The 19,826-nt window shown below is 35.8% G+C and overlaps 1 protein-coding gene across 5 annotated transcripts in view; it reads left to right on the top strand.

Moving 5' to 3' along the window:
• LOC126240775 (serine/threonine-protein phosphatase 6 regulatory ankyrin repeat subunit C-like) overlaps nt 1–19,826 on the top strand; it is an 881,520-nt gene that overhangs the window by 734,348 nt on the left and 127,346 nt on the right. For all 5 annotated transcript variants that reach the window (XM_049947953.1, XM_049947951.1, XM_049947950.1 and 2 more), the window contains one exon: nt 6,591–6,692. In XM_049947953.1, the coding sequence (XP_049803910.1) occupies nt 6,591–6,692 (102 nt within the window). The remainder of the gene's footprint in view (nt 1–6,590; nt 6,693–19,826) is intronic.

Genomic DNA, 19,826 nt, shown 5'->3' with positions numbered 1-19,826 from the left:
TATCATGAATAATGGCATTATCAGTTGCAAGAGCCAAAGTCACAAACTGTAATCACTCTACCTTGTCATTTTCTGTCAGTTTGTGCAACACTCTCATTTTGTATGGGAATAATTTCAGAAAAACTCTTCTATGAGAGGCTTTTAAGTTTCATAAATAAATATGCACCTCTTACAGTACAACAACATGGTTTTAGAAAGTCTAAATCTACACAGATAGCAATTTTCGAATTCTTAGACTGCATTTTAAAATACCTTGATCAACAGAAATTAGCTGCAGGTATTTTTCTAGATCTATCAAAAGCCTCCGATGTCCTGGACCATAACATTCTGCTCGAAAAATTAGAAAGACGAGGAGTGAGAGGTGTAGCGCACAGCTGGTTGTGTTCATACCTAAAAAGCCACAGGCTGAAAGTATCACTTCAGTATGAATTCAACAAAATGAATAAAACAAGAAACAACTCTTTTCTTTCTAGGGAATTACCAATAAAACATGGTGTACCACAGGGTTCAATCTTAGGTCCACTACTCTTCTTGATTTATGTGGATGACTTAGTTGAATATATGAGTCCCACAAAAACTATCCTGTTTGCCGATGACACCAGCATATTGCTCACTGGATCCAGTCCAGAAACTTTGTGGTCCAAAGCAGATAGTTCTATGAAAAGACTTTCTGAGTGGTTCACAAAAAACAAACTCATTATAAATACTGAAAAAACTGTGTGTGTCGATTTTCATTTAATTCCTCCAACTAATCAAATGTTTATTCAAGCCCAATTAAAAAATGGTCCCCTAGAAAATGTAAGTGTCACAAAATTCTTGGGTTTTTGGGTTCAGCAAAACTTAAAGTGGGACACACATATAAATAACTTGTGTAGAAAACTATCATCTGTGTGCTATGGCCTAAGAATTTTAAAGGCTACAACAAGCAAAACAACAGTACTGCAGGCATACTATGCACAGTTCCACTCACTAATCAGATATGGGATCATTTTCTGGGGATACTCAACTCACAGTGTAAAGGTTTTTAGAATGCAAAAAAGAACTTTAAGAATAATTTGTGGCCTTAAAAGATGGAGTCCTGTAAATCCCATTTTACTGAGCTTGGTGTCCTAAATGTTCCAAGTTTATTTATTTATGAAACTATCTTGTTCACTAGGGACTACCTCCTGAAAACAGGCAAACTGCTACAGAACAAAAGTGTACACAACTATAGTACCAGAAGGGAATCAAATATACATCAAAAATATCACAGAACAACCACCTATCAGAGGAGCATAATTAACATTGGTGTAATACTACACAATAAGATACCAGAGGAAATAAAAAACACTACTCATCCAATATTTAAAGCTAAACTAAAGGCATTTCTAATAAAGCACTGTTTCTATTCTGTCAGAGAATTTCTGAATAAGTAACAAAATTAATTGTAGTAGGTACCTAATTTTAATTGCTAATACTATGTATTATTGTAACTTATCTTTGACCTGTCCAATATCAATTGTACAATTTGTGCTATATGATAAAACTGGACCAATAAAAAATCAAATCAAATCAAGATCAGCATGAAGTGTTCTCTAAAGAGAATGATGTGATATGCCCAATTGGGCTGAAGTTCACCTCATGGATTTCCTGGGACTTCATGTAGAGGCCACTCTCATAGCCTTAATATTTCCTGGAGTATAGACTAGGTTGGCATGAGGTCACTTTTGATCTACAATACTACTGTCGTTTTCAGATTTTGTGGTTAGTATATGCACCATTTCTCTGAAGGGGACCCACCTCATATGAAAACTAACACAAAAATGTTGCGGAGTCTCTCTACATTTTTGTTCTCAGAAGAAACAACACATTTCTGTTCTAGCATCAACTGGTATTTGCCTGACATTTTTCTAACTGAAGTTGTGGTGACATACATATGTGACACTGATAAGTGATGTCTTCTGGCAAACCATGCATGAACAATGGCTACTCATCACAACATTCCAACATTCCCAATTTGCAAATAGAATATTTATGAGACAATATCAGAGTATGATTTCTCACACGCGGCTCCATATATTTGATTGATGAGACAACAGCATGTAAAACTGGGATGAATATAGCTTACTAAACAGATTTAATACAAATCATCAACCAAATCGACCACCCCATAGTGATGTAGCAATCTGGGATCAGTTTACTTCCCCTCTTGTTATGCCATCTGCCTCCTTAAATTCGTTTTTTCACTTTTAACTAATTACCATTAACATATGTGAATATAATCTTTTTATAAAAGAGAAAGATTGGCCCTCTTTAAAGAATATAACACCAGATTTTTACTTTCCCTCTTGTTTTGCCATCTGCCTTCTTAAATTCATTTTTTCACATTTAACTAATTACCATTAACATACATGAATATAATCTTTTCATAAAAGAGAAATATTGGCCCTCAGTTTTAAAAAATATAACACCAGATATAATTTTGTGCTTAGATGTACAGGGTGTTTCAAAAATGACCGGTATATTTGAAACGGCAATAAAAACTAAACGAGCAGCGATAGAAATACACCATTTGTTGCAATATGCTTGGGACAACAGTACATTTTCAGGCGGACAAACTTTCGAAATTACAGTAGTTACAATTTTCAACAACAGATGGCGCTGCAAGTGACGTGAAAGATATAGAAGACAACGCAGTCTGTGGGTGCGCCATTCTGTACGTCGTCTTTCTGCTGTAAGCGTGTGCTGTTCACAACGTGCAAGTGTGCTGTGGACAACATGGTTTATTCCTTAGAACAGAGGATTTTTCTGGTGTTGGAATTCCACCGCCTAGAACACAGTGTTGTTGCAACAAGACGAAGTTTTCAACGGAGGTTTAATGTAACCAAAGGACCGAAAAGCGATACAATAAAGGATCTGTTTGAAACATTTCAACGGATTGGGAACGTGACGGATGAACGTGCTGGAAAGGTAGGGCGACTGCGTACGGCAACCACAGAGGGCAACGCGCAGCTAGTGCAGCAGGTGATCCAACAGCGGCCTCGGGTTTCCGTTCGCCGTGTTGCAGCTGCGGTCCAAATGACGCCAACGTCCACGTACCGTCTCATGCGCCAGAGTTTACACCTCTATCCATACAAAATTCAAACGCGGCAACCCCTCAGCACCGTTACCATTGCTGCACGGGAGACATTCGCTAACGATATAGTGCACAGGATTGATGACGGCGATATGCATGTGGGCAGCATTTGGTTTACTGACGAAGCTTATTTTTACCTGGACGGCTTCGTCAATAAACAGAACTGGCGCATATGGGGAACCGAAAAGCCCCATGTTGCAGTCCCATCGTCCCTGCATCCTCAAAAAGTGCTGGTCTGGGCCGCCATTTCTTCCAAAGGAATCATTGGCCCATTTTTCAGATCCGAAACGATTACTGCATCACGCTATCTGGACATTCTTCGTGAATTTGTGGCGGTACAAACTGCCTTAGGCGACACTGCGAACACCTCGTGGTTTATGCAAGATGGTGCCCGGCCACATCGCACGGCCGACGTCTTTAATTTCCTGAATGAATATTTCGATGATCGTGTGATTGCTTTGGGCTATCCGAAACGTACAGGAGGCGGCGTGGATTGGCCTCCCTATTCGCCAGACATGAACCCCTGTGACTTCTTTCTGTGGGGACACTTGAAAGACCAGGTGTACCGCCAGAATCCAGAAACAATTGAACAGCTGAAGCAGTACATCTCATCTGCATGTGAAGCCATTCCGCCAGACACGTTGTCAAAGGTTTCGGGTAATTTCATTCAGAGACTACGCCATATTATTGCTACGCATGGTGGATATGTGGAAAATATCGTACTATAGAGTTTCCCAGACCGCAGCGCCATCTGTTGTTGACAATTGTAACTACTGTAATTTCAAAAGTTTGTCTGCCTGAAAATGTACTGTTGTCCCAAGCATATTGCAACAAACGGTGTATTTCTATCGCTGCTCGTTTAGTTTTTATTACCGTTTCAAATATACCGGTCATATTTGAAACACCCTGTATGTATGTAATCGATTTCCTAATTTATTTTGACTATTCCTAGTTAGTATATTTTGTTATAGGGTGAAATCAGTAATTGTTTCTTAACTTACATTCTGTTGTTGGCATATAAACAAATATAAATTCTGTACTAATTACAAACATTTGAAGGAACAACTAGTAGTATTATTAAAGGATTTATTTTGCTCTATTTGAAAATATGTTAGCAAAGTCAACCCTTCATTAATTCCAAAATAATTAACAGTATTGTCCAAAGTACTGTTAGCGTACTTATATTTGTTTGTTAGTTTCATGATTTAAACAAATAATTCAGACTAACTGAGTTAAGTTTTAATTGTAATTTTTGTAAATCAAACATTAAACAATGTGAAGTTTGAGTACCTATTATTGCGAGGATATATAAGGGTCCAGTTTTTGGTCATGAGACCGTCAGTCCACGGCCGAGTTTCAGACGAGTAACCTGTGTTGGTTAGAACGACAACAATGCATTGACTTTACAGTGAAATAAGTGTAACACAATTAGGCCGTGTGCAGAAACAATGACAGCGACTGTTCCATACGTACCTTTGTATTCTTCAAGAACTGTGAACTTCATGGTTAGGTTTCTACTGTTCGTATATGTTCAACAGTAAACTATTGTAGCAGTATGTGGAGGTTTGCCTGCTAACTATTAATGAGGCTTATGGGAAGTTAAACAATAGTGCAGTGGCCATATTAAATGTGGATATGGGAGGTTGTGAAAAGTGAAAGTAAAAGACAGTGAAACACAACTGAGCATCTGTCAGCTACGTCATTTAAAGTAGTCCGTGTTTGGCTTCCACACCCCATTTTTCAGCCAGTACATCAACACCAAGAACAACAAACGAAGAAAATAAAAGCAGGTGGAACTGCTACACCATGCAAGAGAAAGAAGACAGAATCAATTACCAAAATGTGCAAGGAACTGGAATTGTAATCCACAAGACTGTGCATTAGTTAACTAAACAAAACCCTGGAAATTGCTCACTCCAAAACTAATATTACAAGAAGTGCGTCAGAAATCACAATGAATGTGATTAAATATGAACATATCATGGAAATGATGAATGATCTATACGAGAGGAATAGGAGTTTAATTAGAAATTTTAATGCTGTTTGTGGAAGTGGAGATACGCAGAATGGACACATTATTGCATTCAGTGAGTGAGATGAGTGTTATCAGAGAAAAATTATTTTCACAACTGAATAATCTTCTTGATTTCCCAATATTTCCTATTAGTGATGTACATACTGTTGGTGCTGTAGGATAACTGAAGCAAACTCATCAGCACTATTGAAATAAAAAAAAGATAACAGAAAAATACAACCAGAGCATGTTGATTGTTGGATCTCTTAATATTGGTTTCATTATTGGTATGATTGACTAACACAGATGAAATGTAAGGTAGATTGTGAAGGGTGTTGTTTGTGTGTGAAATTGAATAATGGAGAGAAGAGAATAGATTTAAGGGATTTGTGGCTGAAGGTAACAGAGGTACTGTGTGAGTCAACATAAGGTTAATGAGTTTTTGAGAAGAAGAGGGAACTGCAATTTTAAATAATTCTGAGCATGATACTGAACTATGTAGCATTTTATAAATTTGAGATTAATCAGCAATTAGTAAACATTAATAACCTTATGCTGAAGCTAACTTTGTGCCTCACACTTTTCTTTTGTCCAGATTTTGTCCACTAACAGACTTAACATAACAAATTTGAAAATAACATTAATCTATGAAAAACATATACAATATATGCTGATGCTGAAGGCACAAAATTAAATGGAACACAATGTGACAGCAAATCACTTATAAGTTTATAACGAAATTAGTGTGAATGGCTGTCTGAATGAGGGATACTGTACAAATGTGGATTACAACAAAGGTTAATGTACAAAATTTGCAGGGCACTTAATACATAATATATAATAATAAAAGCCTAATGGAGAGACAATATGTTTAGTTTGTGTGAAAGTTGTGAACCACTTATCACAAAATTTACTGGAATTTCTAAATCCTATATAATCATATTTTGCTCTAGGATACAAGTAATTCTGAGATACAGAAGTCCACACTGAACTTATCCATCATATCTTTTATGATAAATGTGTTCTTGGTTGTATTTCTTGAAGTTTTCCCAGTAGATAGAATATGCCATCATCTTTCAGGCATGCATCCAGTTGTCAGCTGAATTGTAGGAAGGAGATATAATTTTGTCCCAGATGTATGTTCAAAAGATGATGGAATATCTTTTTAGTTCTTATATGCAGCTAATCTGTAACTTTTAATGGAGTCTCATTTTTTTGTTGACCTACAATGAGTTTTAATGAATTTAAAAAAATACAATGCATTTAAAATTGCTAAGAATGGAAAGCACCATTAATGTTTCTGATAGTTATCTGGAGTTTCCTTCAGTAGCATTAGGGGGGAGGGGGGAAGCAATTACTATATGACTCAATGAATCTGAAATATTATAAAGACATCAAAAAGATTTATCTGATACATTCATGTTATACATTCTTTCATGTTGTAATGTATAATGTTTTTAGATCCTGGAAGTGCTGCTAGATGCAGGTGGTGATCCAAATATTGTAGATGTCTGTGGAGTATCCCTGCTCCACACAGTAGCATCAAGATCTGTAGCGAACAGGGTAATGTTAATACATTTAAGCTTGAATTTTGTGTGTATGTTTGTGTTTGTTTGTGTGTCTTTCGACCTGCCAGCGCTTTTGTTCGGTAAGTCACATCATCTTTGTTTTTTGATACATATTTAACACGAGGTAGAAATAGTGCAACATTTGCTTATATTACAAATATATTTCCTGCCAGTGGCCTGTGAAGAGGGACTACTACCAACAATGTTTTTCCAGATCAGCTATTGTGACACGGTGCTCAAAGAGCTGTTCAAAACAGTATTCACTAACCCGTACGGGTGGATACTTGACATCTACAATTGTTATTTTGCTGGTTCTGCAATAGTGTGATATTAACTTGTATTTATCTAGAAGTATCTGTTCACTTTCAGTGATGTGTGCCAATACTTAACCTTATTTATTATACACATAGCAAATAATGCAAGTTTACGTCAAAGAGCTTAAGGTGAACATTTACATTATGTAGGGGACAAATAATGAAAGGGAACTGAAAAATATAGGAATTATCTGGACATTTTGGGAGGTGGAATTCCCTGCTTCCCCTAACTTGTATGTGTGAAATAAAATCCTGGACAACCTAATAAGCTGAAAGGCAACACTTCTTTAATGAGAGAAAAAAAAAAAAAAAAAAAAAAAGCCATAGCAGTTACTTCATTGTCTGGTGTCACATTGATTTTATTAATGGTTTTTCTTTATTTTTAATGTTGCCAATGGCCTTTTCATAGTGGTAACACTAGTTCTCATCAGATGTCTGAAGTTAAGCTCTGTTGGGCTTGGCTATCACTTGGATGGGTGACAGCCTGGTCTGCCAGACACTGTTGGCAAATTTGGTGCACTCACCCCCTTGTGGTTGAATTGAGGAACTACACTACTGCCTATTAAAATTGCTAAACCATGAAGATGACATGCTACAGACATGAAATTTAACCGACAGGAAGAAGATGCTGTGATATGCAAATGATTACCTTTCAGAGCATTCACACAAGGTTGGCATCAGTGGCGATACCTACAACGTGCTGACGTGAGGAATGTTTCCAACCGATTTCTCATACACAAACAGCAGTTTACCAGTGTTGCATGGTGAATCGTTGTTGTGATGCCTCGTGTAAGGAGGAGAAATGCGTACCATCACGTTTCCGACTTTGATAGAGGTCAGATTGTAGCCTATTGAGATTGCAGTTTATCGTATCGCGACATTGCTGCTCGCGTTGGTCGAGATCCAATGACTGTTAGCAGAATATGGAATTGGTGGGTTCAGGAGGGTAATACGGGATGCCGCGCTGGATCCCAATGGCCTCGTATCACTAGCAGTCAAGATGACAGGCATCTTATCCACATGGCTGTAACAGATTGTGCAGCCATGTCTCAATCCCTGAGTCAACAGATGGGGTTGTTAGCAAGACAACAACCATGTGCATGAACAGTTCGATGACGTTTGCAGCAGCATGGACTATCAGCTTGGAGACTATGGCTGCTGTTACCCTTGACGCTACATCACAGACAGGAGTGCCTGCGATGGTGTACTCAACGACGAATGTGGGTGCACAAATGGCAAAACGTCATTTTTTTAGGTTAATCCATGTTCTGTTTACAGCATCACGATGGTTGCATCCGTGTTTGGCGACATCGCGGTGAACTCACATTGGAAGCGTTTATTCATCATCGTCATACTGGCGTATCACCCAACGTGATGGTATGGGGTGCCATTGGTTACACGTCTTGGTCACCTCTTGTTTGCATTGACGGCACTTTGAACAGTGGACGTTATATTTCAGATGTGTTACGAGCCGTGGCTCTACCCTTCATTCGATCCCTGCGAAACCCTACATTTCAGCAGGATAATGCATGACTGCATGTTGCAGGTCCTGTACAGGCCTTTCTGTGTACAGAAATTGTTCGACTGCTGCCCTGGCCAGCACATTGTCCAGATCTCTCACCAATTGAAAATGTCTAGTCGATGGTGGCTGAGCAAGTGGCTCGTCATGATACGCCAGTCACTAATCTTGCTGAACTGTGGTATTGTGTTAAATCTGAATGGGCAGCTGTACCTGTACACGCCATCCAAGCTCTGTTTGACTCGGCGTATCAAGGCCGTTATTACGGCCAGAGGTGGTTGTTCTGGGTACTGATTTCTCAGTATCTATGCACCCAAATTGCATGAAAATGTATTCACATGTCAGGTCTAGTATAATATATTTGTCCAATGAATACCCGTTTATCATCTGCATTTCTTCCTGGTGTAGCCATTTTAATGGCCAGTAGTGTAATTGACTGAGAAGTACTGGGTTCAGTCATGAAAACTGACAACATCTGCGAGGCAGTGTGCTGACCAAATGCCCCTCCATATATGCTTCCTGTGATGTCTATCAGCTGAGGATGACACAGCGGTTTTTCGGTTCTGCTGGGCCTGCCAAGGACTATTCGGATGGAGATTAAAACTCATATATTCCTGTTTCCTTTTTAGTTTGTTCTCGAAAATAACTCATAGACAACCAAAAGAAACAGTGACTTTGACCCTCAGAACAAAAGCACTCAATACCACAATACAAAATAGATTGTATTTAACAGAAAGCAGATTTGGTTGACAAGAATGTAATGAAAATAAATCATTTTGGCTCAATTTGTGTGAACTTATATAGGCTCACTATATGTTTTGAGAACATTCCAGGAGATTACAATTTTTATCTACAATAATTTAGATGTGTGTTATTACAAATTCATAATGTTTTAGAGTTGGCAATTTCAATGCTGCAAAATGAAGTTTTTTAAAACAAATAAGTTTCATTTATGTAATAAAAAATTCTAGACAAAACAGATTTGTTTGTAATAACTTTTAAATATTTCTATTTAATAATTTGTTTTCTGTTCAGAATTAATTATTTGATTGTAATATACAAATGATAATCTACGATCTGTGCCATAAATTTTGAGCTTGAAACATCTTTAATCGAAATTTTGAAATTTCATACATCAGTCTGACCCTTATTAAACACACATTAAAAAGCTATGATTAATCTGTGTAATACTAGACAGTTTGTCCTTTCTCTATATGTGTTTTTAGTTATTTACCTTTGAAGTGAGGAATCTTAAATACAACATGCCACAGCTATGTTCTGTCTGTTTTAATAACATAAAAAGACTGTTACTGAACCTAATACAATTTAGATAACATAAACTCTTGAATTAAAATCAAAATTATCACAAAATGTATAGGAAAAAAGTATCAAAAAGTAAATTTGATTCACAGTATCGAACATTTCATAACTAATATTGTAGGCCATCTCAGGTGTAGTCAACTGTCACACAGCATTAGCATCCCTGGGAGTGGTATTGGAGGTGAACAATTTCAAGTAAATTTGGTACACACGTAACTTACTTAATGGAAGGAACTATGACAACATAAGGCAATCGTAGTTTCTCTAAGAGTAGGATAGTGATGCCAAAGGGGTGGTGGAATGTGACATACATTGTTTTATGGATTGCTATGGTGATTAGTGACAGTTACAGTGACATTTAAATCCATGTTCAGATGAACGGAATTCTGTAGAACCTTATGAAAATTTTTGAAGATTTTTCCAAAAATTTAAATGTCCTTGCTTTTGATAAGGAAGCTTCACTGCTGGCCATTAAAATTTCAGTGACATGAAGGGGACATGCAACAGATGTAAACTGGTGAGTATTGAACTACATGCATGCAAATGATTAACACAGCAGTCAACCCTACAAGGTAGTTGGGAGTAAAGCCATCTATGTTCTGAACGTACAGAGAGATAACACAGCTTATTCAAAACCACATTTGAATGTTGCAACAGCTGCAAGTGGCACACCGACACCGATGCAGCCAGCATCATGACACAGAAGAGGCACCACATTACCTTAGCAGATGAGTTGTAGTTCTGTGTGCGGCATCATGCTGGATGTTTACTTGTTTGAAACTACAAAAAGAATGAACATACCCAGATTTCATTCATTATCATCATATTGGACCAGCAGCAATGGATGACGGGATTGGGTACACAACATGGTCACCTTTGGTGAACATTGCTGTTACATTTCATTCATATTAAATCTGGTGGCTGGAGCTGCCAAGGTCTGTGACATTATCTTTCAGCTAAATAAAGCAAGAATGTATGTTGCTGAAGTTGTTTTGATGTATCTTGATACAGCCTTGACCAGCACATTCTCAAGATCTCTCACCTAATGTAAACATATGACCATGGGCTGCAGAGAGATTGGCATGCCACCAACTGCCAGATTCTACAGTTGATAAAAACCAGCATGAAGTTGCAACAGGGTGGAATGACATACCTGTTTGTCATCCAAACTCAATTTGACTTGATGCCCAACTGGGTTAGAGTTGTTGTTGCTGCCAGATGTAGCAACCCGAGTACTAAATTTTGTACCCTGTTTGGGTCTACCTTGGAAATTTAATAATGTATTCTCGCTACTGTACTGTGTATGCACAAGTGAAATTTTGTTATTTGTTGCCCTTCATGATGTTACAGTTTTGATGGCCAGTGGTGTAAAACAGTTGTATATAATAAAGTTTTGGGTTAAATTAATGTCATGATGCATCTGATTTCTTTTCATGCCTATTTAAACATTGGGATAATTAATTCAGTGCTAGGAATTCCATTAGTACACATATAATCCTTGTAAAATGAACACCACTTACAGCTCTATGATAATCGTTAATGGAGCATGACCATTTTCATGGTCTATTGCCGTGTCCTCATGTGTACATAATACCAGTGGTCACCAAACTTTGCTCAGAAGCTAGTGCTGACATTGTAAGGTGGCACCTCAGTCTACATATGTACTGATCTTATTATTAATTGCTAAAGTATGTTAATAAGGACAGTAGGCTAACTATAGCAGGGAGATGATAAATTGGCCACAGCCCTTAAGTATTGACTGTTAAAAGTTGTTTCCATTCTGAACACTTTGTGTTGACTGTCCTCTGATTTTCAGACTACTGCCACCTATAATCTTATCCCCCAACACATCACCAGTAAATTTTTCAGTCTTTTAAAAAAAAATTGATTGCTTTGTTTCAAACGCGTTGTGAGGAGTAAGATGTACAGATAATTTTCTTACTTATCTTCATTTTCTTGTTGTTGGCTGAAGTTTGTCACATCTACGGGTAGATTCTTCAGGCTGAAATTTTTTAACTGTGAGGGTGACAGATGATATGATAACTGATGAAGTAATTTCTGTATCTATGACTTTTTTAATTTTATCACATTATTCTGTATCACACTGAGTTTACAGTCTCCAATTTAGAACGCAAATTCACATTGTTATTGTCAAACGTGGAAACATGAGCGATTCCGTCAGAGGCATGCCCACTACTCCTAACTCATTCTGCGGTACTAACTATATTCCAAAGTTTTCAAATTTTCTTGACAAAAGATGAATCTTCACCAAGTTATATCATTATTTTATAAATGCATCCAGAAATAAATTTAATAATTAGTGTTAGATTGTGTAAATTAATAATAAGAATTTTAAGTGCGCTACATATTTCATAATTTCAAATGTTTTGAACAGAAACTTAATTTTAACTGTACATACAGAGTTAATACATATTGACCGTAATAAAATAATTTCTTTTTATATATTTTAGTCTGAAATATAATACATAGTATACAAAATCATATGAAATTTTTTTAGTGAAACAGCTGAGATAATATTCACCTAAACAAGATTACAACATCCCCCTCACAAAATTTGGAAACACAGTGTTTACAATATTTTGTGATGGACTATAAGGTTTGCCAAGTGGTGTACAAAATGACACCAAAAGTAGAATATGGATGTATAGACGTATCTGATACATAAGATATTACAGAAAACACAAGAAAAATATCTACTATACAAGTGATAATCTATACATATATCAGGATATGACATTCAGATTTTGTGATCTGTTTAACATACTATCACAAGAGAATTGATACAATGCCAAAATTACAACATTGCAACACTGAACTACTGAAATAGTTGCAGAGACAAGCTAAATTACTAGAATTAAAAATTGTAAGTTACATCCATGAAATCACTCATTCAAAATCTTCAAAAGAGAAGAGAAAAATTTCAGAGCCTAAGTGTACGACGAGTGAGCTGCTCGAAAAATTCAGGACAGACCATAGTAGGAATATAGTACAAAATCTGTCAGCCACATAAACCATAGGTTTTAAGGATATATTGGGTCATTAAAGGACAAAGTAATGGAAAAAATATTAGTGCCTAACTTTACAATGTGGGGACTGACCCACGAATCCAAACCACACCTTGTTCAAACCAACAAAAAATTTTTCGACTTAACAAAATGAATATAGTTCATAATCATAAGTTCAATTATATGCAAAGAGTAATTGTAAAAAGCATCTAGTTGCAATCAATAGTTGTACACTCTCCTTGAGTACATGAACACACAGTTGCAATGACCAGGGGTATCCAAAACAGCATTAATCATGACTCTGCTTACAATTCAGGTTCCAATTAGATGCAATATTGCAGTATTCAGGATAAATACAGATAAACAGACTCATAATTAACATCGAATGATGACACAATCCAGCAGTCTGAGGACCAAAATCAGTGTATGAAAGTAGACACATATACATCTTGTTATATTGTCTATATTAGTAAATGTCTTCCACACTGTCTATACATACTGATTTAAAGTTACATAATGTATTTGAAAGTGAATACCCATACTTGGAAAAACATACATTTATGTGAAATAATACTGTCTTTAGCAGTATTGGCTAACAATTTACAAATCTCAGACACAACACTGATATAGTTGACAGATGCTCGAATACATTACCCAGCACCTATGATCTGTTGTAAGTAGACTGGTCCAACAGGGTACAGCCATACAGCAATGTGGGGAGTAGATCCACCCACATTTTTCAGTTTCCTCCTTAGAGTTCTCATCACATGCTCCAATCCATAAGTAACTTCCTGTCTAGTATTCACATCAAATCCTCTAACATTGTTTTGTGTACTAAATATGCTGTTCAGTACCTTCACATCACACAAAATATGCTCTCCCTATTCATTTTTCAAAATCAGTTATATGGGATTTATGTCAGGTGAAATTAAAAAGTATCCACATATGAAACGTTAATAAACAGAGTTAAACACAATAAAAAAAATTGGACTAATAAGGTATTACACACAGCTGTGCTAAGATACTGTTCCTAATTTTTACAGTACAAATTATGAACATTGTCCCATTTCAAAATTGTAAAAGAATCTACTCATTTAGTCTCATGGTGTATATGTATCAAATTTTAAAGAACAAATCTATTACAGAACATAATTATATAGTTTATCATAGATTTCAACTCAGTCAATAGATATGACAAAACTTTAAAAATTGCATGATCTTACATACTACATTCATGACAAAACACAATTACATAGTCTTATAAATCTACAAATAGCTTCAAACTCCGTAAAGAGATAAGACAAAACTTTAAAAATTACATCAAGAATCAAGAATTTTATTCGCCATAGATCATTATAGAATGATATTGGATTCGTCATACAGGATAAACTAGTACATACAGAATAATAAAATAAACAAGTGTCAGTACATTATAGAATACATTTCAAGCATGTCAGTGTACCAAATTACACCAGGCCAGCTTCTAAAAGTTGATGCAATAAGCTATACTATAATCTAAAATAGTATACTATTGTATTGTTCATTGTATACACTATGTAATTAACCACAACCCACAATAATATGTTTAACTACAGACAACTTTTAAATGCTAATATCCTCCTCAGGCATCTCAAAGAATTCTTTAATATCATAGAATGGATGATCTGGAAGCCAGCAGTACCAGTTGATTTTTAAAAAAAGTTATATCCATAGACAACATGAATTGGCAGTTTATCGAACATTTTGAGTGAGTTTACTTTCTAGGAATTTCTTGTTCTTGCTAATCTGTCGCGCAGTATGTTTAAATTACCCTTAGCCCTGGTGTTGTTCTCATGTATTTCCCTTCTGGCAATAAATTCCGAAATATTTTTTTAAATGTAGAGTACAGACACATAGATGTATAAATTTATAATTGTGAGTATTCCGAGTCTGGAAAAAAAGAGGACGACAGTGCTCGCTATGGCCTCTTTTACATATTATGTGTGACTTTTTTTTTTTTTTTTTTTTTTTTTTTTTTTTTTTTTTTTTTTTTTTTTTTTGTAATTTCAAGATGTTCTTGATGTAAGCGGAGTGCCCCCAAAAATCAGACCATATGAAATATGTAACTGGAATAGCCCAAAGTATGTCACCCTAAGGTACTCTAAGCTCAGTACCTCCCTTAGTTTCAAGATAAGGTATGCCACCCAAGATATTTTTTCACATACATGATTGACATGTTCCTCCCAATAGAGTTTAGAATCAATGTGAATACCTAAGAGTTTTACCGACTTACTGCCTACATCATTTGATGTTCCCATTAAAAGCTTTATCAGTATTGCATAGGAGCTTATTGGCTGCAAACCAGCCCAGGGCCTTATCAAGTGTTTCTTTTGTTAGTTTATTCAGATCTGAAATGTTCTGATGTGTGGTAAGTAGTGTTGTATCATCAGCATAACTCACAACAGGGTGGGCTATGTTTTTAGGTAAATCATTAATAGCTACAATGAAGAAGGGTCTAAGGATAGACCCTTGTGGTACACCTATGCTGATTTCCATTACGCAAGAATTTGCATTTCTGACTGAAACGAATTGTTTCGTTTACTTAAATAAGAATTTATCTCAGCTAACGTGCTCCCTCTCACCCCATAAAACTCTAGTTTCCCCAGTAATACGTCAACAGGAATGCAATCGAAAGCTTTGCTTATGTCACATCATACCAGTGATACCATGTTATTGTTTTCAAAAGCTGTTAAGGTTTGGTCAATGATTTTCAAGATGGCCCCTGTTGTGTTTTTCCCTTTGCGAAAACCAAACTGATTGCTACATAGGATATTGTGTTTTTCAAAGAAGCTGCTTATTTGTGTGTGTATCTGTGCCTCAAATATCTTTGAGAATATTGAAACAATGGAGACTGGTCTGTAGCTTTGGGGTAGATGTTTGTTCCCTTTTTTAAAAACTGGGACAACTTTTGATACCTTAAGTGCATCTGGAAAAACTCCAAATTCTACACATTTATTAAAAATAAAAGCTAATGGTTTGATGATTGTGTGTATTGTCTTTTTAATTAAGTTATTTGATAACCAATAACAGTTCATCAGCAGGTGTGACAGCCCTCCATTGAAATACCAGATTAACAGGCAGTGGCGTTCCAACAAGGTCCATTGCAGATGAATTTGTTGCTTTAAGACTGTTACTTATTTCTTTAACTGAGTTTAGAAAGTATTGATTTAATTCCTCAGGTTCAAGGAGAGCTGTTTCTGTATATTTTGGCATATTCTCTTGTTTTATTATCTGCCATGCTGCCTTGGATTTGTTGGGAGCCCTTTCTATATATTATTCCGCTGCTTGTTTTTTTTTGCCAGAAGAATTTTAGATTTGCAATATTTTTTGCATTTCAGATATGACCTATGAATGTTCACACTCTGTTCTGCTACTTGGTTAGTGGCTTGCTTATGCATCTGGTGCAGCATATGCATGTTTCCTCTAATTTCTGCTAGCTCTTCTGTAAACCAGTTCAGAGTTTTCTTTTTCATTTCACTTGGATATCTATTTTTTTACTGTTGAACAAGAATACCATAAATCTGTGTACTTTTTAAAGAAGTTATCAAAGGTAATTTCAGCTTCTCTTTTTCCAGACTGACAATTATATATAAAGTCCCAATCTGCACTTCCTAATCTATCAACAAACATACTTATGCATTCTTCCTTTTGTCCTCGTACCATTGCTACTTTAGGTTCTTCCTTTTTAACTGGCTGCCTCATACAGAGTGTAAGGAGTAGTGGCTCATGATCTGCAAGTCCATTCACAACAATATTGTCTATGCAGGAATTCTTACGTGTGGCACAGTTATTTGTACAATAGAGGTCTAATGAGCTTAGCATATTCAAAAATGTCCTAGTAACTGGCCTCTGTGTGTTTAGTATTTCTATATTGAGATCACCACATATAGCAATTCTTGTTTTACTCTTCAATTTATTTTTAATTATTAATTAACATTTTTCAATAAACAAATTTACATCACCATCTGGTGACCTATATAGACTAACTACCACTATATTTTTATTCATTAGTTTTACACAACTAAACTCCCTATCTAGTTCTGAGGAGTACATAGATACATCAGTTCTGGAAAACTTTATTTCTTCTTTGACAAAAATTCCAGCACCACCATTCTTCCTTTGTTTTCTACATATCATGTCTCCCACAACATACCCTTGGGGAACAAACATATTTACTTCTTCTTGGGTTATCCAGTGCTCAGATACACATATAACATCTACATGCTCAGTGTTACATAAATGTTCTAATTCTAATATCTTATTTCTAATACTATGGATGTTAACTTGTAGAAAAGTAAGTAGTTTGTCTCTGTCTGTATTCCTCTGAGAGCAATTTGACTCTATACATGAAGCTGTAGGTTCAGTTAATGTCTTTAATCTTGATGCACTGTGATCATCTGTGTTAAAAAAAAAAAAAAAAAAAAAGATAGTCACATACCTGTTCATCCGCTTGCTGACTCACTTTGTTAAATGCTTTCTTCTGTGAAACCACTGCTGATCCCACCAAAAATCCTGGTCCCTTGGTTGTGGTTTCTTTCTTTGGGTTGACTTCCGTATTCCACCCATTGGTATTCTCATTCCTTGAGCTTGAGTTGCTATACATCATCTTACATGCTAAATTCCAGACAAACAAAAGACTGTTATATAGTCTTATAAATCTACAGACATAGTGTGTATTTTCCTCTAGACTAGGTGTCACTGAGCATGCATGTTCCTAGGTCTTGTCCTCTATATTGTATGTTAACAGTACCTCTTATCTTTAAACATGCAATGGACATTTCCACAAAATTCTTACTACAGCTAATCTTGTCTCTAAATTACTCAGATATGCTACAAATTGGGCTACCTGTATCAAACAGTTCCTTTCCCACTGATCAATCTTAATGTAAGGACATTCAAAATCTGAATCATCACTTCTGTTATTAGATACTTCATGTAAAAGATCATTTTCAATTTCATCAAATGCTACATCCACACTGTTTTTGCAGGGTTTAATCAACTTTACTGGTATCATAGCATTACTTTGGTTACTCATGTTGTCAGGTAAAGACTGAACACACTGAATGGATTCCATAGCACAACTAACATCACTTATTACAAAAGGAACACAAAATATATACTGTCAAAATTACACTTCCTGTTTGATCTTCTTTCACTTCATTCCACCAATCTGGATACAAATTTTGGCTAACCACAGCTAACTTATTCCAGAATACACAATTATCTGTGTTATCATCAATATGGTCCCAAACAAACTTCAAAAAGTTTTCACCTTTATTCTCTAGGTTTACAGATAACCCACCTTTACTGTTTGCATCATTACTCTGCATGACATTAATGAAAAACTGCTTTGACTGAACTTGTATTTCATGACTCTCACTTACATCATCACATGCATCACTTACCTTAACTGTATTCATAAATAACTCTGAAACTTCATTATTCTTAAACTCCACAAATACCTGATACTCATCATCCTCATTATCATATTATTCCAAAATTACTTCATCAAATACATCATTAAAGACGCTAGTCTCATCTCGATCAAAGTAACCCACCTCACCTACATTCATTTGCGAAAAGCTACTGGTACCAGACTCAGACTTACCAGCCTCAGTTATTTCACAGCTCTCATTCACATCTGCATCAAAAATACCACCTAATTCAGATGCAATACAGTCTTCACATGTTTTACAGACATCAATAACACTGTTTTCTGACCAAGAGAAGAAATCATCATCACATACTACATCACTATAATGAAACATAGTATCCCCAAACTTTTGATCAAAACCTAAATGACAAATCTGATTTTCCTTCTCTTCAATTTCAGATACCTGTGCCACATTATTAACACAGTTATTGTTGTCTAATTACAATAATTGTGGGCCCTGTACTTTTGTTTCCTTGCCCCAAAACTGTGGACCTTCATTGAGGCAGACTGGTGTTTCCCAAATAGTTACCTCTAGATTGTTTCTCCTATAAAATTGCCCATGGTTATCCCCATTATTCCTACTCTGGTGATGGTTTAAAATTTCTATCTATTACCATTTTGACCCTGATAGAAACTACCATTATCTCTGTTTCTGTAGTTATTACCATTATGATCTCTATCATTTCAATTATTATGGCACATACTTCTCTCTACTGCTCTATCCAGCCTGTCAACATATTGTAAAAATTGTTCAGGGCATTCATCATGTCTGTGTACTAAATCCCACTGCAATCATTCTGGTAATCTCCTTTTGAGTGCATCAATCATTGTCATTTTGTCAAAGGGTTTGTCAAGGTGTGTTAATTTCTTAAGATGATTCCTACAAAACTCTTTCAGAGTACCGTCCCTATCCTGTAATTAGGACCATTCAAAAATTCACTTTTAATTCTCCCCCGTTCAGCTTCTGACCAAAATTTATTTAAAAAACTTTTTTCAAAACTTTGATGTGTTTCCTACTTACTTAAATTTAGATTTACTCAAGACAGAGCTTCACCTTCAAGACATCTTTTAACAAATTTAATTTTTTGATTGTCACTCATGCGTGACACAAAACTGTCTCTACAGTGGTGTAGAAAATCCATTGGATGTAAATTATCTGATGGAAAACTTTTGATAGGAATGTTGGACCATCCAGTACCATTGTTCAAATACAGATTTTTGTGGATACAATTTTCCTGATCTGCTGAAATTTTTTGATCTAAAACATTTACATTAGTTTGCATAATGTTTTTAACATTTAAAATTTTTTGATCTAAACTACTAAAGCTTTGTTCCATTTTTTCCACTACGACCTTCTGTTGAACTCTGACATTATTAACATTCTTCTTCTGATTTGCGACCTCAGCAATAAACTCATTTTCCAAAACAATACTCTTACTTTCTAAGTTATCAACATTTTCATTCACACTTTTTAATC

Source organism: Schistocerca nitens, chromosome 1, assembly GCF_023898315.1.
Source record: "Schistocerca nitens isolate TAMUIC-IGC-003100 chromosome 1, iqSchNite1.1, whole genome shotgun sequence".
Classification (NCBI taxonomy): Eukaryota; Metazoa; Arthropoda; class Insecta; order Orthoptera; family Acrididae; genus Schistocerca; species Schistocerca nitens.
This window is presented reverse-complemented; position numbering and strand designations above follow the sequence as displayed.